Below are 21,468 nucleotides of genomic sequence, written 5' to 3'. Positions count from 1 at the left end.
GAATTGAAAAAAGAAGGTAATTTGTCAGTTCAGAAACATGGTTTGATTCTCCAAATCAAATTAATTTGTTCCTTCTTTTTTAAAATTTAATCTTATGACACAGTCTACTCACTAACCATCATGTTATGAAATAGGAAATTTAATTATTTAATACCTAAATTTCTCTCTGGTTTAAGAATCCAAGAATTAACGGTAATGGTTCTATCAAAGAATTTTTTTCCAGAATGCATTCAAAATTACTCATTATCTCAGAATGCACATTTTGATTGAGGTCCTTACTAGTATAAAAAAGTAGTTAATCTTCCTGAGGACATGTTTCTAGCCACATCTTTTCCTTCATCCATCTAAAAGAAAGATGCCAGATCTTTAAAAAAAAAAAAAAAGGTATAAAATATCATAGATCTGAGATCGTGTGCTATTTGAGCACTAAAAATATCCAAAGAAAGACTGGATCTATAGCTATAGTCTTTCTGGAGAACTCTTACTGGTATTTATTGTGCATTATGTATATATATTATATTTGTATATATGTGTGTATATATATATATATATATATATATATATATATATACACACATATATACAAATATAAAGTAAGCATATAACCACTAAAGCATATGATACAACCATCAATATTTCTTCCTGAAACATGGGGTCTGTTGTTTTGAATGTCTACAAAATATACCTGTAAATAAGCCTAAAAATAAGCTATGTTCTTGAAATCAAAGAGAAGAAAAGGTCAGTTTTACAGAGATTTTTGGTTAGTGTGGTTAACTTATCTGGGTAATCCAGGTTCCATTGTAAAGCCTGAATTATTCAGATAGACTGTCTTCACTGGCCAAGTTGAGTCAATGGTTCTCTGATTCACTTCAAGTGCTAAAGCACAGGCTCAAGCTGAGTCTGTCTGGACTACATCTCCTGTGCCATGGTAAATTAGCATTTTCAATCACGTTGAAGGCTAACCGCGATCAGACGTTTTTGTTAAGATGGACAAAATAATTTTGCCAATACTCTTGCCACTCTCTAGTTCCATCTGTGATTGTCTAGGCAAAGTCCATCTTCCTTGAAATCACCAAAGACATCAAGTCTGACATTTTGGGACGTGGCAATTCTTCCTTCAAACCTATTTTCACAAAGGAATCTTTTCATGCCTTACAAAAAAAATAATAAGGAGCTTACTTACAGTGAATTCCCCGGTGACTGCATCAAACCCCACATGAATCGTATGTTCAAAGTCTGAAGGAAGAGAGATCTCTGGGCGTTCTTTCTCTTTCTTCTTATTGGCTAAAGGCAAAATGTTAACATGTATTTATTTGGGATACAGTTTTGGCATCCATAAGTTGTACAATTAGGTTCATCAAAATAATTACAAAGTTGAAAGACAATTGAGTCCAACACAATTATAACAATATTTAACTCCAGAATTTATAATTTTATTTAAATAAATGGCTAAGAGTTTGACAAAATGCTATGTCCAAATAATTTCCAAATTTCCAAATCCAATTCAAACAAAACTTGCAGTCAAACTGATTTATGTCCTTTACCAGTCTGATGATGTAATCGGCAGGTATCTAGGTATATTGTGTTTAACTGGTCTTGTTGGATCAAATTCCACATACTATAGAAGAAATTCATTAGACTCAAGTCAAGCTAAGCCTTACTATTAGAAAGAAAGAATAGAAAAGTGCTTAAGCTATCTATAAAGTGTTGTGAATTGTTTCTATTTTAAACCATAGCTAAATATCAAGTAACTAGAACTTTAATTTACACGTTTACATTATGAAGAGTAGTTTAATAGGCTCTTGGTCTTCTTTCAATGAGAATACTACTGCAAAGCAATAACTCTGCTAGTAAAAAACAAAACACAAATTGTTGCTTTTTACTGAATTAATTTTATTGAGTTCTTAGAAACCTCAAACCAATTCCTTGGTTTCGTCATTTTAGTTCGTAGCTATTTTTCCATGTCCCTATAAATGTTGTCATAGTAGCCATTCGAAATCATTGTTCTCAAGTAACAGATTATTCATAGTGACACAATTATGAAGAAATACATCAATAGTTAATAAATCAAAAGCCTTTAAAGGTATAATCACTGAAGAAATTAAGTTGGGAACTGTAATGAAATTAGTCTATCTCAAAAGAGATCACAGGAGGAAGTTATTATGGAAGCATTGTAAAATGGCATTTCCTAGCTTCCATAATAGAGCAGCAACTTTGAGCATGTATCTCTGATATGGCTGCATTTCATAGTCAAAAAAATAATACTCACCCTAATACTGCGTAAGTCAGCATAAACCAGTTTTGCCCCATTGAAACCAATCAACTTTAGAGTTGCCAGGGTGGCAAATTTAGAACATTCTGGTTCAAAGAGATGTTTCCTTGGCCTCAATTTCAGACAACATTTAACTAACCGTAATGGATCACTGGTTTGGGGGGTTACCCAGGACAAATTTTAAATTCAAAACATTTCATGTTCAAATGTCATTCGTATGGCTTCTTTTCACTTTCTACTCTCTCTCACTGTTCCATATCCGCCAGCCAGAGGACAGAGATATGGGACAGAAATATGGAAATTCAAGTAGTAAGAGGATTAAGATACAGGATTAAGAAAGAAAGGTTGGGGTTGGGGGGGGGACAAGGGTCACTCAAAGTCTTTGCCTGGCCATGGGACACATTTAGGACTCATTTTGCAAGGTATATATGTGCCACCTAACTTCAGTTCAGCATGGATTCCACATTTACAGTGAGCCTACTTTATTGCCTATCATTTTAACTGAACATTAGAGTTTTGGGTAGGTACTTCTACTTCCCCTGCATGTTTCTGGACTATAGCTACCATTTATACTTGTTCACCTACCACTTTTACTTATCCAGAAAGGCAAACAGAACAATCAGCTTTCTGTTCTTGCCACTTCACTGAAGACGTCCCAGCCACTTCTGTAATCGTTTTCTTATTTTCCTCTTTCCTGATCTCCCATCCATGTTGGACATGGCTAACCGCCGCTCTTTATACTTCCTTGACAATGTGGTCTGATTCTCCTCCTCCCTCAGTGACCATTCTTCATTTGATGGGCATCCTTTCTTCTGCCTTTCCTGGTGCAGTCTTTGGCATTCATTTCTCTTGGATGGCATTCACTCCCAGATACTAACTCATGTTGGGTAATTCCCTAATCTGCGGTTGGCAGGGGTAGATACAGATTTTGTGGGACCAAAGACTTTATGTAATTTGAGAGGAAAGCTCCCTTTAGGTAAAAACAATACAAAATTGCTAGGGCTTCTTCTAGAGCCTCGGAAGAGTCCCAGGCAAGTGAGAAACTCTGAATAAGCAGCTTTATTCACTTCATAGTAAATGTACTCTGGTGGTTGGTGGCCTTTTTGGTGTCAAAGATCACTCTGAAAAATCTGAAGAAAGCTGTGGTACTTCTGTCTATAAAATTGCACTATACACACATATACACAATTTTGCATATAACTTCAGAGGTTCAAAATTCCCCTGGGCTCTAGGTTAAGAACCCCTAGCTTAGTCTCCATCTCTAATCATTGTATCAACTTGCATCCATGACCTCTCTTGCCAGCAAACAGGTTCTCCCTACTTCTCCATTAGCAATGGCTGCACAATTGAAGCCTGTTGACTTAGATGTAAACACTCCACTTCAGCTGAGCTATGTGAATCAGCCTAATGGGGTCTCCCTAAGGCCATCTGGTTGCCAGTCCCTTACCGGCCTAATTATGCCATTCTCTTCACGCAGGACAAAGCGTAACAGAGGCAGGAAGCTCAAACTCGCTCCTCCTTCAGTGTCCATGTTCTCTGTGAAATGATAACCACTCACCACCCAGATCAGAGAAGGATTAAGGCCTTGGACTCCTCCTCTTTGGGAGGCTCTAAGCAATGAAAAGATTACGACCTCCTCTCTCAAATAAAAGCAATACTACAGCATAAAAAGGGAAGGAAGCCCCAACAGTTCTGATGTTCCTATGATGATTAACTTAAGTCTTTTAAAAAACGACTCTAGATCTCAAATCAAAATGTTTTCACATTTTGGGTGCCCCGACGTGCTGGGCCTTAGGCACATGCTTGCTCTGGCTTTTGGTTATTTCAGCCCTGGCCCAACTGCCCAAATCATAAATTTGGGAGCTTCTTTGACTCCTACTTTAATTCTACCTTAATCAGTCATCGCGTTCTATTTCCCAAACTCACTTTGGATGCATCTTCTTCCTTTCATCTCCACAAAGCATCATCTTAGTCCAAGGCACCGGCATTTTTCACCTGGTCTTACTACCTCCAATTTTGCCCCCTGCAATTCATTACTCTGTGGCCAGAGTAATCTTTTGAAATATATATATCTGCCCGCATTCCTCCCTGTAAGATCCTTCAATGGCTCCCCATTACCCAGAAGTTCAGAGTTCATGCTCCTTAGCGTGCTAGCCAAGGGCCTGCTTAATCCGCCCCCAGCGTACCTCTCTACTGTCTATTCTTGCTATGGCCCCCGCTGTTCCATACCCATTTCATGCTCCCTCAACTGCCAAGCTTTTCTCTTACTGCCAAGCTTTTACGCATGCTACACGGAGGCCTGGGAAGTCTTACTTCTTAATGCCCCACATCTGCGCCCATTAGTCCTTTTTTTTTTTTTTTTTTTTTTTTTTTGCGGTACGCGGGCCTCTCACTGTTGTGGCCACTCCCGTTGCGGAGCACAGGCTCCGGACGCGCAGGCTCAGCGGCCATGGCTCACGGGCCCAGCCGCTCCGCGGCATGTGGGATCTTCCCGGACCGGGGCACGAACCCGTGTCTTCTGCATCGGTAGGCGGACTCCCAACCACTGCGCCACCAGGGAAGCCCCAGTCCTTTTTCTTGAAGACTCACTTTTGTGTTTCCTCTCCTTTGGCAAGTCTTTTCCTGTCTTCCCTCTGCAGACAAAGTTGAATGCCCTTCTCTTCGTGCTCCCGGAGAGCTACCCAGTGTGTACTCTGAGTTTGGCCCTTATTAACACTGAATTGTCATTTCTTCTTTACATACCTATCTCTCTAGCTAAAATCTGAGATATCTGACAGCAGAGACTGTATCTTATTCGTTCTCACATTCCCTAGCACCTGGCTTATGTCTGCACATGTAATCACTATCATCTATGGAATATTCACCATGTGCAAAGTGCTTCTAGGGTTATCTCATTTAATCTCCACCACAATCTTATAAGGCAGGCATTATTATTGTATTATTATTGTTTTACAGATGAGGAAAGTAAGACTCAGTGAAGTTAAACCACATATCCAAGATTACACAGCTGGCAGGTGTCAGAGCCAGGATTTGAACCTAGGTCTCAATTGTGTCTACAGAACCTAAGCTCTTAATAGCTACACTATTTATTACTCAGTAACATTAAAAGAAAACCTCAATAGGTTTGAGCCGTTAGTCTTCAGTAAATGGTTATTGACTGAATGGAGACTAGCTGAGAGCTTTTTTCTTTTTTTTTTTAAGGAATACTAAAATGTCTGTATCTCCCCCAGAAAATTCTGTGAGCAGTGGTTGTTTATATTAAGACTCATCCTAACCTGAATCTTGGGCTCATAAGACGCGGCCTGATCACCTCTGGGTTGATATTTGCAGACAGCAGAAGAACAAACGAGTACCACTTTCTAAGTGTATCAACCATATTCTGTTGGAACCTAGAACGAAGGCCACAAATCGCTGACTAGACCACAGATTACAAATGGTGTTTGGCACTGGGACCCTCTACCTGCTCATGGTTCTGGCTGTAACTCCAGGGGCCAGCCAATCTCTCCAGAATCTCTCATCCTGACATCTTTCTCCATCCCACTACATTTTTTTTGTTTTTGTTTTGCGGTGCGCGGGCCTCTCACTGTTGTGGCCTCTCCCGTTGCGGAGCACAGGCTCCGGACGCGCAGGCTCAGTGGCCATGGCTCACGGGCCCAGCCGCTCCGCGGCATGTGGGATCCTTCCGGACCGGGGCACGAACCCGTGTCCCCTGCATCGTCAGGCGGACTCTCAACCACTGCGCCACCAGGGAAGCCCCCCCACTACATTTTAAAGAAAGAGAAGTCATCTGTCGCCTCCTGTACACCCCGACCCCAATGTTCTGCATTTCTCTAGTGACTAGGGCTTACTCCATTAAAATCCCCCTACACCTTCACTTCAACCTCTTCATTAAATGCACTGTTGACTTCTTGCCTTAGGTTCTCAGACTTCACTGTGCATCACCCTCATGTGGGAAACTTCAAAAAAGTAAGCGAGAGAGAGAGATTTCAGAGCCCTGCCCCCAGAGATTCAGATTTAGCCTGGGGTAGACCTCAGCACCTTTAATTTTTAAATGCCCTCCGGTATTTCCATTAAGCAGCTGGGGTTGAGAAAAATAATTTTAAACCCTACTATCCAACGAAGGTATCACTTCCTCAGATAATCCTGATGGACGATGACGGTTCTTCCCCATTCCAAGTCTTTAGGTCCAGGGGAATGGAGAAGGGCAGAGTTTCCTCATTTTTATTCCATATTGTTTGTTTGAGATCAGTACTTCTGCACTTTCCTACAAAGCCCCCTCCTTTGAGGTTACTGCCATTTAGTTCTCCTGGCCAAGTCGTCGTATCCACTGAGGACTTTGGCTCGCAGTATTCTTCCCAACACTCAGTGCTGCCATCTCTCTGTGAAACGTAATATACAAATGGGCACCTCTTTCATACACACCCTCTCCTTTTAACTCCTTGACCTCCCTCAGCTCTAATGAACTTCATCTCCTTTCCACTTCTTCAATCCACTCCCATGGTCACCATTAAACCAGTGGTTCTCAACCAGGGCTGCTCATCAGAATAACCCGTAGAGTTTCATAAAAATCCCGACACCTTGGGCCCACTCAGAACCTACTATATCAGGATTTCTGAGGATGAGACCTGGGCAAATGATTTTTTTAAGCGCCATAGATGATGTGCAGACAGAGTGGAGAACCACAGCTACCCCAGGCCTCTTCATTATCCAGAATGACCCTTTCTCTGAAATACTCTCTGAAATAACCCTGTTATCTCATTCTCTGGGCCCAGCCTCCCATCCTGCTAGCCTTCTCACTCTTTCATGACCTTATTCCTATTTGACTTGTTCTTTGATGTCAACAAAACCTCCAATCCCTGGATCCTTCCATTTTTAGCCAATTTCTCAGCTTCCTCCTCGCCTAGACTCTGTGGTCCATCATTTAAACTTCTCTTAAGCCAGTGCCCTGGGAACTGTGCTCCTGTGACCCCCTCTTGCAATTCTCCCACAAAACCTTACCCTGACAGAATCCAACTGTGATGGATGGAATCCAACTCCATTTCCATACGGAGGCTGGTAAAAGTTGTTGGGGGAAAAAGAATCACACAGCCATGCAGATTGGTGCTTACTATAAAGGTCACGGACAGAATTGGGTCATCAATGGCACTGAGCAGTACCCTTCTTGACCCTGGCCAACTTCCTTTCCCACTGCTCTTAGCGAATATTCTAGAATTTCACAACTTCGCTCAAACTTCTGCTTCATCCTCTCCTCCCTTACTTTCAGCGTAAGAAATTCCTTCTACTTCACTGAGAAAAACGGAGGCCATCAGTTTGGAACTCCTTTGACTTCACTTCCTGTCCCGCTCCTATGAATTTATCTCCATCAGTAACATCTCCCTTCACATCTTACCGGAAACAGTGTCCTCTCCTACCTGAGGTTTATGCCCTCACTGGTGCTCTAGATCCCTGTCCCTCTCACTTCTCCAGGGGTCTCACTCTATCAATTACCTCCTATTTCTTCTTATATCTTCAATCTCTCCCTCTCTACTAACACTTTCTATTTGGCTTTAAAAAAACATGCTGAGATTTCTTTAGTCCTTAAAAATTGAAACCTCCTGCCATCACACAGCTTTCATTAGTTGTTATAGTCTCTCGAATTTTCCTTCTCTAGCTTAAACTTCTTGAAAAGGCAATCTAGACTCCCTTAACCCTCACTCTTCAAACCACGGCAATGAGTCTCTGAGGTCCCAAATTGATCTCCTCCCTGAAGACGGCCATTTTCCAGTCCTTACAACCATTGACCTCTCAGTCAAAACTGACATTGCTGACCGTGCACTTCATGAAACTAACTTCTCCCCACCATCTCTCACACAGTTCTTTCCTGGAGTCTATTCCTACATTTCTGGGTCTCTTGTAGACAATTTAAATAGTATTCCCCAGGAGCTGTCCTAGGTCCTCATCTCTTCTCATCAACACACCTCTCCCTTTGGTCACCTCATCTACTTGTACGGTTTCAATCACTATCTACTTCCGTGACTCCCCAGCTGGATCCCCAGCCCTGACCTCTCTGCTGTCCCCTGACTGAACACCTCTATTTGGATGCCTCATAGGCCCCTCACTCGAAATATTTTCAAAAGAAAGTGAATTCTCTACTGCCTTTCCCCATGTAAAATAAGAAACTACAACTCCTCTTGTGTTCCCTACCTCACCCTCCTCTAATTTCTCTTGTCACCATCTGATAAGTTGCCTAGTTCTATTAGTTCTTCCTCATAAATGTTCCCTCTGCATTGCCCTCTTTTATTCTTACAACACTGGCCCTTAGGCCAGGCCACTGTCATTTCTCACCTACCTGAATCCCATAGCCTGACTTGTCTTCTTTCATCGCCCACCCCCCACCCACATTCATTCTTCTCCTGTGGCTAGAGTGATACTGTGAGACACAAATCTGATTATTACTCCCCTGCTTCAATGTTTCCACATCGCCTTCAGAATCATATTCAAAGCGCTTAGCATTGCACATATAAGCCCTCCAGAACCCGATCCCCAAATCCTTCCACAGCTCTGTCTTCCATGCCTCTCCCGCCAGCACTCTATGCACTAGCTATGCTGAACAACCTGTAGTTACAGTCATAGAACGTCAACTAATAGTGTGTCACGCCTACTGCCTTCATAATGCTGCTCCTTGTTTCTGGGATGCCACCCAACTTTTATTAGCTGGCTCTATTCCTTCATTAAGACTCACCTCAGTTGAGTGGTCACCTCCTCCAGGAAGACTTCCCTAACTGCTCCCTTCCCTCAGTCTCCAATAGACGCCCCATCTCAGTGCTCACTTCTCTACTGCACTTACCACGCTGATCTCTACTCATTGACTGACTTGTCTGTGTCCCTCATTAGGCCATCAGTTCCTTAAAGGCAGGAACTGGGACTTATTCACCTCTGTACCCCAACATCTATCTAGCATAGTACTTGATTCAATAGATATTTAATGAATAAGCAAATGAACAAACGAATGGATGAATGAATGACCTTCATTATATGAAATGAGACCCAATATATGGAAACAGGTCATGCCTATTTGCCATTATGTGTTCATGGATAAGGAGACATTGATCCACGTTCCCCAAGAAGGCTGGGGGGTGGGAGGGTATGTTTTAGAGTAGTTGTTATAGTTGCAGTTGGCGGTGATGGCGTTGTTGCTGTTTTCCCCGCACTAGGGATGCCTCTGTACTCATTCAGGTATATCTCTTGCCTGGTGACACTTTGGGGCCAAAAGCAGATATTGGCAACACAGTTGTGCAGGGTTCGAGGTACAGCAAAGCAACCAATTCTCCCCTGGATGAAATCCCAGGATGGTGCTATGTCTGCCTTCTGAAAGCATTTTAGAAATCTGTCACCTGAGTCTTCCTTGTTGTAGGAGTTCCACTTGTCATCTTCCCCTAAAATTCCTGGAAGTTTTGTTGGGCCTTCTCATTGGATGTCACGTCCAGAATTATTTTTTAGAACACTTTCTAGCTCCTTCAAAACAGAGCATGCAGGAAAAGAAAAAGAATAACAGGGCACAGACATAGAGAACTGCTTTCCTACGTAAATTTAGCCTAAAAGAACAGAACAATAATTATTTTTTAAAAAGCAATGGAAAGCACGCAAAGTTACGGTGTACGGCATGATAAAAAAAAAGTGACATTGAAAGCCATATAAATGCAGAAAGAGAAAACCAAAATATTATACAAAACATAGTTTTTAAATGCAGAAACGATTTTTCCAAAGGAAAAAGCACTTAGGCTGGCTAGTTCTAAACAGCGAGCATTTCACAGCCCTGGCTCTGAGGAACAACTCTCTCTTGCTACTGCCCCAGCTTCCTTTTCCTCTGAACCAGTCAGTAGGTCAGTTAACCAGTATACATGGAACTGTGGATCAGTGTAGTGACAGATTGTGTTGCGTGACTCATTAGGGACTAAAGTAATATTCTAAGTTTGTGATCTCATTGGGGAAATAAACTTAGCAAACAAGAAGCAACAACTGATACTACCAGACCAACGAAAATTCAGTGCTAAGTTGGGAAAAACAGAGTATAAATGCTGTAGCAGGTCAAAATAAAAGAAGATCAGAAAACCGTGGCGGAGAGTGAGGGCTTACTGGAGAGGAGGTAGGATTTGGGAGATGGGTCTTAAAGAATGGGTAGGCAGGAAAGGTAATGGGTAGGCAGGAAAGGCAAAGCATCGCAAGCAGGAAAATCGGGAGAGGCAAAGCTTGGACGCTGAAATGGGTACAGCACACTGACGAGGAAGCGAGAAGACAGAAGGGTAAATGGGTAGGGTGTAGTCTTGGAAATCAGGAAGATGAAATTGGAGACAGTGATAACGAATATGCTGGGAAAGGCTTTGGGCAGGTGGATGATATGATAGAAAAGGCGTCTTCTGGAAGAGAAGCCAGGTAGCTTTGTGCTGCTAGGGACACGTGGGATGGTAGGGGCAGGCTTCAAAATGGTCCCTGTTTCACACAGACTGAGGAGGAAAATGAGTGGTGGGGATGGAATGGGAGGACCTATCTGCCACTGCATCTGTTGCCTCGTAGGATCACCTACTGGGCATTTCCTGCATAAACTGCGTGTCTGATTTCTGCACCTAGATTGAAAATTACCTGAGGACAGGGAATCTTATCGTATATGTAGTATTCCCCGTCCCACGACACACAGTGCAGAGCTAGGCACATAAAAAGCAGGCACAAATCTTTTCTGAGTAAAGCATATAAGTGAACTACAAAAGATGCTCCAGGTAAGCCGACGTTAACATCCAATTCTGTTCTATCTCATTTTTAAATCGCGATAGCTAATAAACTAGATCTGGGCTCAAAGTCCGCACGCAACTCAGATTTAGGCATTGGCTGGTTGCACATGTCTCTATCCTGTGATCTTCCAGAAAGTTCCTTTGAGACAAAGGAGGTCTAAAAAAACATTTTGCTAGGAGGCTCATACTGGAGTTGCTGGAGTTGGAGCTCTCCTAGGAGGGTCGCTTGTCCTACAACCCCTAGCTTGACACTAGAAGCGCTCCCTCCTCTCCCCGCTTTGTGGCGCTCCCCCTACCCAGGTGCAATCTGTACTCAGTGTCATGTGTTCCTGAGGCCAAACAACTTGCGCCGACATGGGGTCATTTCTGGCAGGGGCAGTGAGGGTGTCAGGGTTAGAGATCCATCATACTAAAATACTTGTTTTTCACCTCAATATTCCTGGGCTTTGCTCTGGGAACGCCACGTTGGAAGGATACAGAAGTATTTTTAAAGGGCCATTCATCTCCTATGGGTGACAACCTTTACTTTTCCCAATAGACGATCCTTAGTGACTTGGTCACTCTTTAGCTGGGTGAGAGGCGCATTCAGTGGTTCGATAATTTCTCCAATTTACTAAGAGGCAGTGCCTCACAAAGATCGTTTACAAAATGTTACCCTTGTGGTCTTTCAAGAATTAAAATGCCTTAGTGTCTACTTAACTACCAGGAAAGTAAATTAAGTACTGGAGTTGGTGTTTTCAAGTTAAAAAATGCCATTTTGCTCCACCCTCTGCTTTGTGGGTCACTGAGCACACCATTCCACAACTGCCTGCCTACCCAGCCCCCAGCCAGGAAAATGTCCGAGGTCTTATAATTCGGGTAAGAATAAGTATCCCGAAACAGTTCTTTCTGTGGCAACAGCAGCCCTGCAGGTGGTGTCAAAAAGGCGAGTGTTCATTGTGAGGGCAAACAGTTCCAGGGGGACTGACTTCTGCAAGGACAGTTCTAGTTTCTGGCACTCCTGCTCTATAGACAAATATCCTGTTTGAGGACATATTATGAGAGGGGACCCACAGGAATTCCTCACCTCCTGAATTCAGGAAGTGCATATTTTCCCTTACAGAAGGGACAGATTATCTAGTTTTCCTCTATTTTATTTTTTTGTAGAAAGAATGACATTTTGTGGACCTTCAAAATTTATTTTTCCCATTGGAAATACTTGAAAGTACTATGTGGTAACTACAATGGAAAGTTAGGCATAAAAATAGATTTTATTCTTGGCTCTAAGAATTTAAAGAAATTGATAGTGCAAGGTTGGTAAAAGATTTAAAAGAGGTTCTACATAACAGATATATTTCTGCTTAAACCTAGCATCTTGGGCAAAATACATACCGATTCTGAGCAGAAAAGGAAACCGATGTTGAGTAAATGAGGAAAAGGGCCCAAATCCTTAAATACTGGATTATGAATGAACCTAAAGGGAGGGATGAGAGGTGACTCTTGTCTTCTATTTTAATATAGTTCTTTATTTTAATTATAACAATATCAGATATTACTTTTGTAATAGAAAAAGATTTTAAAGGCAAAAAAAATAACACAGGAATCAGGGGAAAAAATTAACTATTTTCTTTTTTTACAAAGGCTGTTACTTTCTGCTAGCAAGTTAGGCCCTCAGGAGGTGTAACTTATAAAAAGGCATGACTACTGTTGTTAACTGCTGAATGAGAAAATGGGTTAGATTCACCTAAGTTTCACCTGCTTCCATAAAAATTCCATTTCTGCACATTCCATTGGCCAAAACCTATTTTCAAAACAAGTTAGGTGACTCTCATTTTATGGCAAGTGGTATAATAGTCAACCACCACTGGACCAGGAGTCGGGGATCTAAATTCTAGGCCAGCCTTGCTTTGTAATTAGTAGTGGGGCAAGTTTGTGGAGGTCAGTTAACCTCTCTAAACTTCTGCCTTCCTCTGCAAAATGGATAAACCTTGCCCCCATCACAGGAGGTTTGAAGAAGGTGATTGATATGAAAGTACATTGAACGCTGGTAACACCCCTACAACTACCATCAAACACATCATCTCGCTAGGAATATACGTATTAGCAGGGTGACTGTGTTTGCTGGAGAATTAAGTAATCTGACACTTCTTAAACCCAGCTCTTCCATGCTATGAATGATGTCCTTGCAAATATAACTACCAAGAAAGGAGATTAAACTGGGCTATCTTAAACATTCACTGCTCTTACGTCTCTCATTATATTAGCAAATGCCAGAAGTATATAGTTGGGAAGGCCCATGGTGGAAGGTTCCTTCACCTGCCTTCAGGTAGAACCTGCTAAAGTCATGAGACACCCCCCCCATAAAGAACCTAGAAAATTTCACCCTTGGTAATTCATAATATTTAATCGGCATATCTGGAATTTCTTTATGGCTAGTTCCATTCCCTCTGGTGGAACAGTAAGCCCATTTCCTCCTGTCAGGTCTTCAGTGGCTATGAAAAACAATATATGCTCTCCATAAACCAGCAGTCTTTAATGTATAGATAAAAACACAAAGTGGTACCCAATTCCGCAAGAGTAGCTACCAGCCCAATTCAGAGGTTGGGTGTTCCATGAGGATGACAGGGAAAAGGAAATGATGGTCCCATGTGAGCCCTTTTAGTGACTCCCACTCACATACAAGCAGACAGCCATCACCTTCAGTGGTATCATCTTCAAAAACTTTCAGCAAAAGTGATCATTGTGGCAAATCATTATGAACTTGACTCTTACCTATCTTCTTCCAGGCAACACACACCGGTTCCAACTCTCATTTACACCCAATTCACACATGCAACAATTTCAATGGAAAATGTTGGAAAACAAAAGGCAAATATGAGGCCATGTCCTCAACTGGACACTTCTGATCATGTGGATAATGATATAGGGCAAAAATACGTTTGAAAGGGGTGGAGGAGGCCTCATTTGTTTTGAGGAAAGCAACTTCATATCCCTTAGCTGGTGTCCAATTCACTCTCTTTGCAACCCTTCATCTTAATGTTTGATACATCTCTCTTGTCTTCCTCTCTTCTCATCCATTTCCTGTACCTTCTCCATCTCCTAATCTCCTTCTCATACACTACTTCCTCTCTCAATCTATTTCTCCCCATTGCTTCTCTCCTTTCATCTATTTATCTCCTAATCCCACATTCCATACTTTGCTTGAATTTGTCTGCTGGTTCTACTGGGCCACCATATTTGTGCCCAGTTTCCCTGTTTACGGGCCTTGAGGTAGAAACACGGGTCCTAGTAGATAGAGTGCATCCTTACCCCACCTTCTTCCCATTTCAAACACACGGGTCCTAGTAGATAGAGTGCATCCTTAGCCCACCTTCTTCCCATTTCAAACACAGAGGACTTCTAGGAGTAAAGGAGTAGTACAGGAGGCTCTTCTCCGGGGCAGAGCACTGACCATGGAGGACAAGCAAGATGCCGTGCCCTTTCGCTCCCCAAAGGGCAAGGCAGTGACCTCCAAAGAGCACTCTTTGCTGAGCTGTACGGTCTACATTTGAAGAACCTAGAGGAATGTAAACACCATTCAGGATGTAGTGGTCTCTGACATCTGACTTTCTGCTAACAGAACCCTCAATTAGTTGAGACTCCCACTCATAGTTAGCGCAAGGAAAATAACCTTGAGCTACTGCAAGATCCCAAAGGGTCTTCAGCGTCACCGAAGAAAGACTGCATAGTGTTCAGTCTAGTTATCACACTAAGTATTTTTTATTGTGCATTAATTAGATGAAAGTTAATAACGTGTATTGACCGAAACATTTGAGTAACAAGACCATAAAGGATAACTGAGTCTTCTTTAATATAACTGTTGCACAGTAATGCTTCCTGCTGTGTAGTGTATATAGAAGATAACATACTCTAGGAGTTATCACAATAATGTGTACGCAATACAATAACAAAACTATACGGCACTTTAAGAACGTTTTCTTCAGTAAAATTTAAAAAAAAAGAACTTTTTCACATATATGAACACACTCAGTTTAGAACCTCAAGCTTCTAAAGTAAGCAACATGTAAGCCAATAAAGTACACACACCAAATGAGAATCTAACCACATCTCTCTTGTCAAGAATATTTTCTTGCCATCATTTCTTTCCAAAAAGACATGAAAACACGTTTTCTTTCTTTCTGAGTGGCAATAAAAAGTCCCCTCTTCTGAAATTCGGATATGTTTCAAAGTGCACTGCCATCTTCGTAAGGAAAAAATGAAAGCCACTGCTGGCTTTTGGATGCTAGGAACATAGTTTACCACCTATCCCTTTGTCTTGATTCAAGGCAGTGTGACAGAGTAGCACAAGCATGGGGTTGGGAGTCAGAGACACCTGGGAGGTTTCTGGCGTCTATCATTTGCTATGTGACCCTAGAGGCTGTCTACTTAAACGCTTTGAGCTTAAATGGCCTCATCTGTAAAAAGGGGTTAACACAGAGTAGTTGTAAGGATGTAAAGATTCAATACACATGAAGTGCCCGTCACACAGCTTGGCACGTAGGAACTAATGGGTAAATGACAGATCACTTCCTATTCGTCTTGAGTTGATTTAGCCAACTATCCCCTCGTACGCCTCCAGGAAGGGGGGCCTTCACTTCCATTTGCAGGCTCACCAGCTCCCAAATCTCTCGATTTCCCACAAACAAAATGCACATGAACTGTGCTCACTAAAGACACAGCCCTCCATACAGCATTGCATGCCCCCTGAAGCACACCTAATGCTCTAGTACAGCACAAGACAAAGACGCATAAGCACGCTTCAGAAGACACAGACGTCACATAGGACACGTCACCTCCAAAGGCAGCCTCACCTGCTTCTTTCCCACATGTTCTTCCAAGCTTCCAGTCCTTAACATTGATTATTTTTAGAGGTACTACGCCATTTTCAGAGTCCTGGCTGATTCATTTGCCTCATTGCCTTTGCCTTATTGTTTTATTTATTCATGTATTTTTTCATGTATTTATTTACCCATCCATGTATTCATTCCCCACCTTGTTCCAAAATAGATATAAGACGGCTTACAAGAATACACAAAATACAGTATGATAGCAGCAGAGATCCGAAGTCGATATAGTGAAAGGAAAAAAGAAATAGAACAAAGATAGGCACATAAAACGGAGCCTGGAAGAAAGCTATACAAAGTGCACACACACCATAGAGGCCCGTTACAAGTGCTAGGCAGGGGCCACACATCTGGCTCCACGCTTTCTAGTAGCCAACAACAGAGAAACCTGATCAGTCTCACACTTCACGGGGTCCATAAAGGAACATCAAGCCACTTGTTCAGGATGTCCTTTTCCTGGTCTAAATCCTGAAAACTTTTGTAAGGTGAAGCATCATAATTTCGTGGCAAACTGTCCCTCTTACTTTGCTCTAACACCAAGATTCAGCTCCTGGAAAGGCCTCCAACCAAGACAGGTCCTCCATCTGGAAATTACTTTTACTACTTGTTTTTCTTCTACCTGTCTCTTGAAGTTCCATTTGGTCAATTAAATGTAGCTATTATAGAGACTCCTTAAAACAAACAAAAACCTCTGCTGTCACCAAAGCAAGTATTTTCATTTAACTAAGGAAATAGACAATGTGACATTATTTATGACAAAAATTTGGATAGGATCCCAAATAATGAACAAAATAAATGGTTAAGTAAACCACGATGCTACTATATGATGAAATGTTATATACCATCAAAAATTATATTTATGAAAGCTCTTTTAAAATATAGGGAAGTGTTCACGATAAAATGTTGAGTGAAAAAGCAGGATATAAAACTGTATACGTTATGATTTTTAACTATATAAAAAAGTATATGTATATATAGCCATTAAAAAAGTCTGGAAATGAAGCCACTAAAATATTAACATTGTTTCTGAGATTTGTGAATATGGGTGATTTTTACTGGTTCTATACTCTTGTCTTTATTTTCCAAGTTTTTATCATTGATGAACAATTTCTCTATGATGAGAAGAAGAACTGGGCGGAAAAACACCAACCCAGTTAGTTATCTTTGGCTTGTGAAATTATGGGTAATTTTAACTTTTTTTTTTTTTTTTTTTTTTTTGTGGTACGCGGGCCTCTCACTGTCGTGGCCTCTCCCGTTGCGGAGCACAGGCTCCGGACGCGCAGGCTCAGCGGCCATGGCTCACGGGCCCAGCTGCTCCGCGGCATGTGGGATCTTCCCGGACTGGGGCACGAACCCTGTCCCCTGCATCGGCAGGCGGACTCTCAACCACTGCGCCACCAGGGAAGCCCTTAACTTTCTTTTTAAAATTTCCTGTAACTGACATATAAATTCTAGTTAGGGACAAAGTTACCTAAAAAAAAGAAAAAAGCATTCTAAAACCTAGTTTTTTAGTTGTTTGTAAGTTCCAGAATGATACAGATGTAATAACACCTCACAATTATTTAGCACTTTTTAATTTCACTTTTAATAGCACTCTGACATTTAGAATTACATTTGATTAGTAAAAATATTTTGCTAGGGAGGCCAGGTCTTATTATTTTCATTTAACAGGTGATGAAACTGAGGATCAAAAAAACTAAGTGATTAGCACAAAGTCACAATAATCAGTGGCAGAGCTGGACTTGAAAGCAGGTCTCCAGAACCCAAGTAAGTCCAGTGCTCTTTCCATTCATTCAAGACTGACTGTGGTATAACCCAAGTAATCACCAAGAGGTAGAAACACAGAAATCGTAACCCTTCTTTACCTATGAAGATCAAGTTCCTGAATGACCCCCCCCCCACCTAGGTAGGAGAGTTCAGCTGAGGAAGTTATAATTTTAGGAGGTGAAATAAAGGGCAGGGGAACTGAGGTCACGTAAACTTTTGAACGCCCTCATAAATATTTTTTGGCACAGTAAAACAATAACAGTACATTACATAAAAAGAATAACGAGAGTTTACATAGCTTAAATTAGTAAACGTGATAGGCTCTGTAGAGTTTCCATTTAGATCTTGAGACGGTTTCCAGAGGTGATGAGGATGTATCACTCATTATGGCAGTGGAAAATGGGGGTGACAGTGAAGCAATGAACAGAGGTGGACTGTTAGTCCAAATCATGGATCTTCGTGCTCTCAGAGTCTTCATCAAAGTCCAGTCCTGAGATTATAACAACTTACTCGGGGCTTTAGCCCTACCAAGCAAGTGATGTTAAGTGGCATGACTTAATGACTTTGGCTCTTCTGAAGATGCTGTCTTCTCAAGTCTTTTCTGAAGACAGCTTGGCACTTCTGTATAGAGCTCAAATTAAACCATTTAAGTTGGTCTGAAGGCAGCTTATCTGCTGTCTGACACAGATACTTAAATGGCAAGACTCGATGATTTAGGCTCCTCTGAGGTTGCTTTCTTCCGAACATGGTGTTGTAGAAAGACTCCACCTCTTTACGGAGTTCAATTAAATCATTCAAGTTTTGTACGCTGGCAGCTTATCAGCTGTCCAGCAATGGTATTAAATGGTACCCTCTGATGATTTAAGTTCTGCCGAAGATGGTTTCTGTCCAATGTGATTTCTTTTGCAAGGTGTAATGTCACCTCTTTACTGAATTCTCGCAAATCACTCAAGCTTTGAACACGTAAGATTTGACATGTAAAGGTACCCATTTTTCCATTACTTTCTTGGGGAGGATTTCATCTTGTTCTTAAAATTTTTCTCCTGTTGCTTGTAATTGTATTTGTCTGCAGTGCCGTAGCTTCCTAATTATCTTTATCATCACTTATGATAATCACCTCTGCCGTCCCAGGAGCTTCCTGAGTCATCCTCCAGCCCAGCACATCACGTGAACCAGCATCAACCAGTTCAGATTCAACTTCGGCCAATGACTGCTCCTGTGCCAAATGTTCACCCTCACCTACAGGTTCTGTTTCATCCAAAGACTTTTTGTCTTCAGGAGAAATCACTGAAAGATATTTCACCATCTCTAGCCACATCTTCTCCCAGATCACATGAATGACAGGCTCTGTTAAACTATCTAATGCCTATTTTATGAAGAATACAGCATTGGTGATGGTGTAGGAATCCCATGCACTAGGATCTTCAGACAGATGAACCTTTGTGAGATTCTGAACCACAAAGTTATACATTAGTTTGGCCTAAGTCTTCCTGAATGGCTGGATCAAACACCGATCTAAGGGCTCCAGGACCTGAAACAAGCAACTGGTTCTAAAGACAACCTTAACATCAGGATGCACATTGGCAAATGCATCTGCAGCACCAAGAGGACAGTGAAGAATCAGTAGGGCTTTGAATTCAAGACTTTTTTTCTTGTAAGTAGTCTTGAGCTTCCGCAAGAAAGCACTGTTCAAACAATTCCTAAGGAGAGAGGGAGTCACCCAGGCTTTTCTCTTTGCACGCCAGTATACTGGCAACTTAGCTCGGATTCTCCTCTGAGAAGACATGGGCCTAGTTTTCTGTAGAGTGGTAATGGTTTCACTATGAGGTCACCTGAAGTATTAGCACAAAACAGAAACACCAGCCTCTCTGTTTTGGCTGACCTCATGTCAGAATCAGCTGGCTCGTGTTCTTCAAAAGGGCAGATGGGACTGTTCAAGGGCTTCCAAAGCATGGCGGTCTCGACAGCACCAAAGACTCGTGCAGGCACATAATCCCCCCTTCAGTCGCTTTCTACAGTTGTGGCAGATACAACACGGGAGCTGCAGGATCAGGTGACTTGGTCTCCGGGTCATGGTGCACCATACATTTCTCAACCCTTGCTCCTGGCAATACTTTTTCTCGGGACCCACTTCGGTATCTGAAAACATGTCTTCGAAAATTCTTCTTGCATGATGGCAGGTCCCTTGCATGGAAAGTGTTTCCTTATTCCTTTGCTTGTCTTCAATCCAGAGGTTTAACGTCATTTCCATCTTTTCCATCCTTGGGTCACGAGGGATAAAGCATCTCTTAAGTGACACAGGTCTACAAGAGGTGATACTGGCCCTAATAAGAGTTTCAGCTTTCCTTACGGTACGAATTCTTTAATACCATATAAACGACCTACAAAGCTATCTGTTTTACCTTTGAGAAGATCAAGAGCGTCCCTTTTCTCTTCAAGAGACATCACCCCTCTTACCCTTTAGCAACTCTCTCTGGTGCCAGAGTCCTTGTACTTGGCTTTACTCTCTTCCGCCGCAATAGTCACGTTTATAGAAGCCATGTTTAAGCTTTATGCTAATTAATGCAACCTGACAATTACTTACTAGAGATTTTATATCTCCCAATGTTACAAAGTGTCAGCGTATGACATTTAAGGACCAAATGGTATTATGAACAACACAAGGATAAATGATAGTATATTGTTGGGATACTCGGTGCAAAAAGGGCTGATTGTGTAGGGGAGGACTGTCAGAAGAATGGGAGAGGAAACAAATAGCTCAGAAGTTTCTTCCCACCTTGTGCTATAGTCAGAGAGACAATAACGGGGCACTTGGACTGACTTCCGTATACTCAATTCAAAATTTTCATGGCTGTCACAAAGGTATACAGAAGTAAATCCACCTATACTCAAATTCCCAATAAGGGCAACTTGCAGTTAGGAAGGGATTTACTATAAATTCTCCTGTAAGTTATCAGAAAGAAAGTCACTATTCATATATTTAAGACAGTACTGTTGCTATGATTTCCCTTGGCTTACCACTATGAATTCGAGGCTATGTGAAAGGCAAACACAGCATAAGTGTATTTTCTGTAAACCCACAGTAAGTCAATCAAACATTATCCTCTGACAAAATGCAACCTCCGAAGGTGTAGATGTAAAGGTCAGGCGGGCCCTGAACAGCCCACGCTCAAGAAATGACTACTCGAGAAAGAAAGTGACAATGAAAGAATAAACTAGCCCCTTTTCAATGCCCGGTCACTGATACTTTACTTTTATCCCCTCCTCCTGGGAAGATAGAGCGAAGCCTGGCTTTCTTATTCTTCTCTTCAGGGGCCATGGGAAGTGGTTTGGAGCTGTGGTTGAGTGCCGAAGAATCCCGGTTGTTACTATTCATCCTCAGTGGGGGAGCTGGGGGTTTCTCTTCATTATCCAGACCGTCAGACATTTTCAGTTACAACTGATTGCACAGCTCCTAAAGACGAGGAGGAGAAAACAGGAGTTAAGGGAGGTCTAAAAGACAAAGTGGTAAATCTGGGGAGTCTAGCATCTTAGAAACAAAAGCATTCATCTCATGTCATCTCAGGTTTGGCACTGACCATTTTGAGGGGTTTCTTTTCTAGAGGGAAGGGAGCTGCCTGTCTAAAACCCAACGATGCCATTTCCCAAAGAGGAAAGCGAAGGCAATGATGAATGGCTTTTCAATATGTAGACACAAACACCTAAGGTCCCTTCCTTTTCCCCCAGTGACACTCTATTTTCTGCTGTCCACTCAGTCTTTTAATGAACAGTTTCCAATCTTTCTTCTTTAAAAATTCTATCC

General features: G+C 41.8%; 1 protein-coding gene across 1 annotated transcript in view; it reads right to left on the bottom strand.

Annotated features, from left to right (window-relative positions):
• The window catches only part of PAK3 (p21 (RAC1) activated kinase 3), a 117,674-nt gene that overhangs the window by 69,411 nt on the left and 26,795 nt on the right, over positions 1-21,468 (bottom strand). The window contains exons 5-6 of the mRNA XM_079911637.1: positions 20,919-21,120; positions 1,184-1,284 (exon numbers count right to left, since the gene is read on the bottom strand). Of these exons, the coding sequence (XP_079767763.1) occupies positions 1,184-1,284; positions 20,919-21,093 (276 nt within the window). The 5' untranslated portion in view covers positions 21,094-21,120. The remainder of the gene's footprint in view (positions 1-1,183; positions 1,285-20,918; positions 21,121-21,468) is intronic.

Source organism: Stenella coeruleoalba (genome assembly GCF_951394435.1).
Source record: "Stenella coeruleoalba genome assembly, chromosome: X".
In the NCBI taxonomy this organism is placed as follows: domain Eukaryota; kingdom Metazoa; phylum Chordata; class Mammalia; order Artiodactyla; family Delphinidae; genus Stenella; species Stenella coeruleoalba.
The sequence above is the reverse complement of the archived record's forward strand: the minus strand, read 5'-3'. Positions and strand labels throughout refer to the sequence as shown.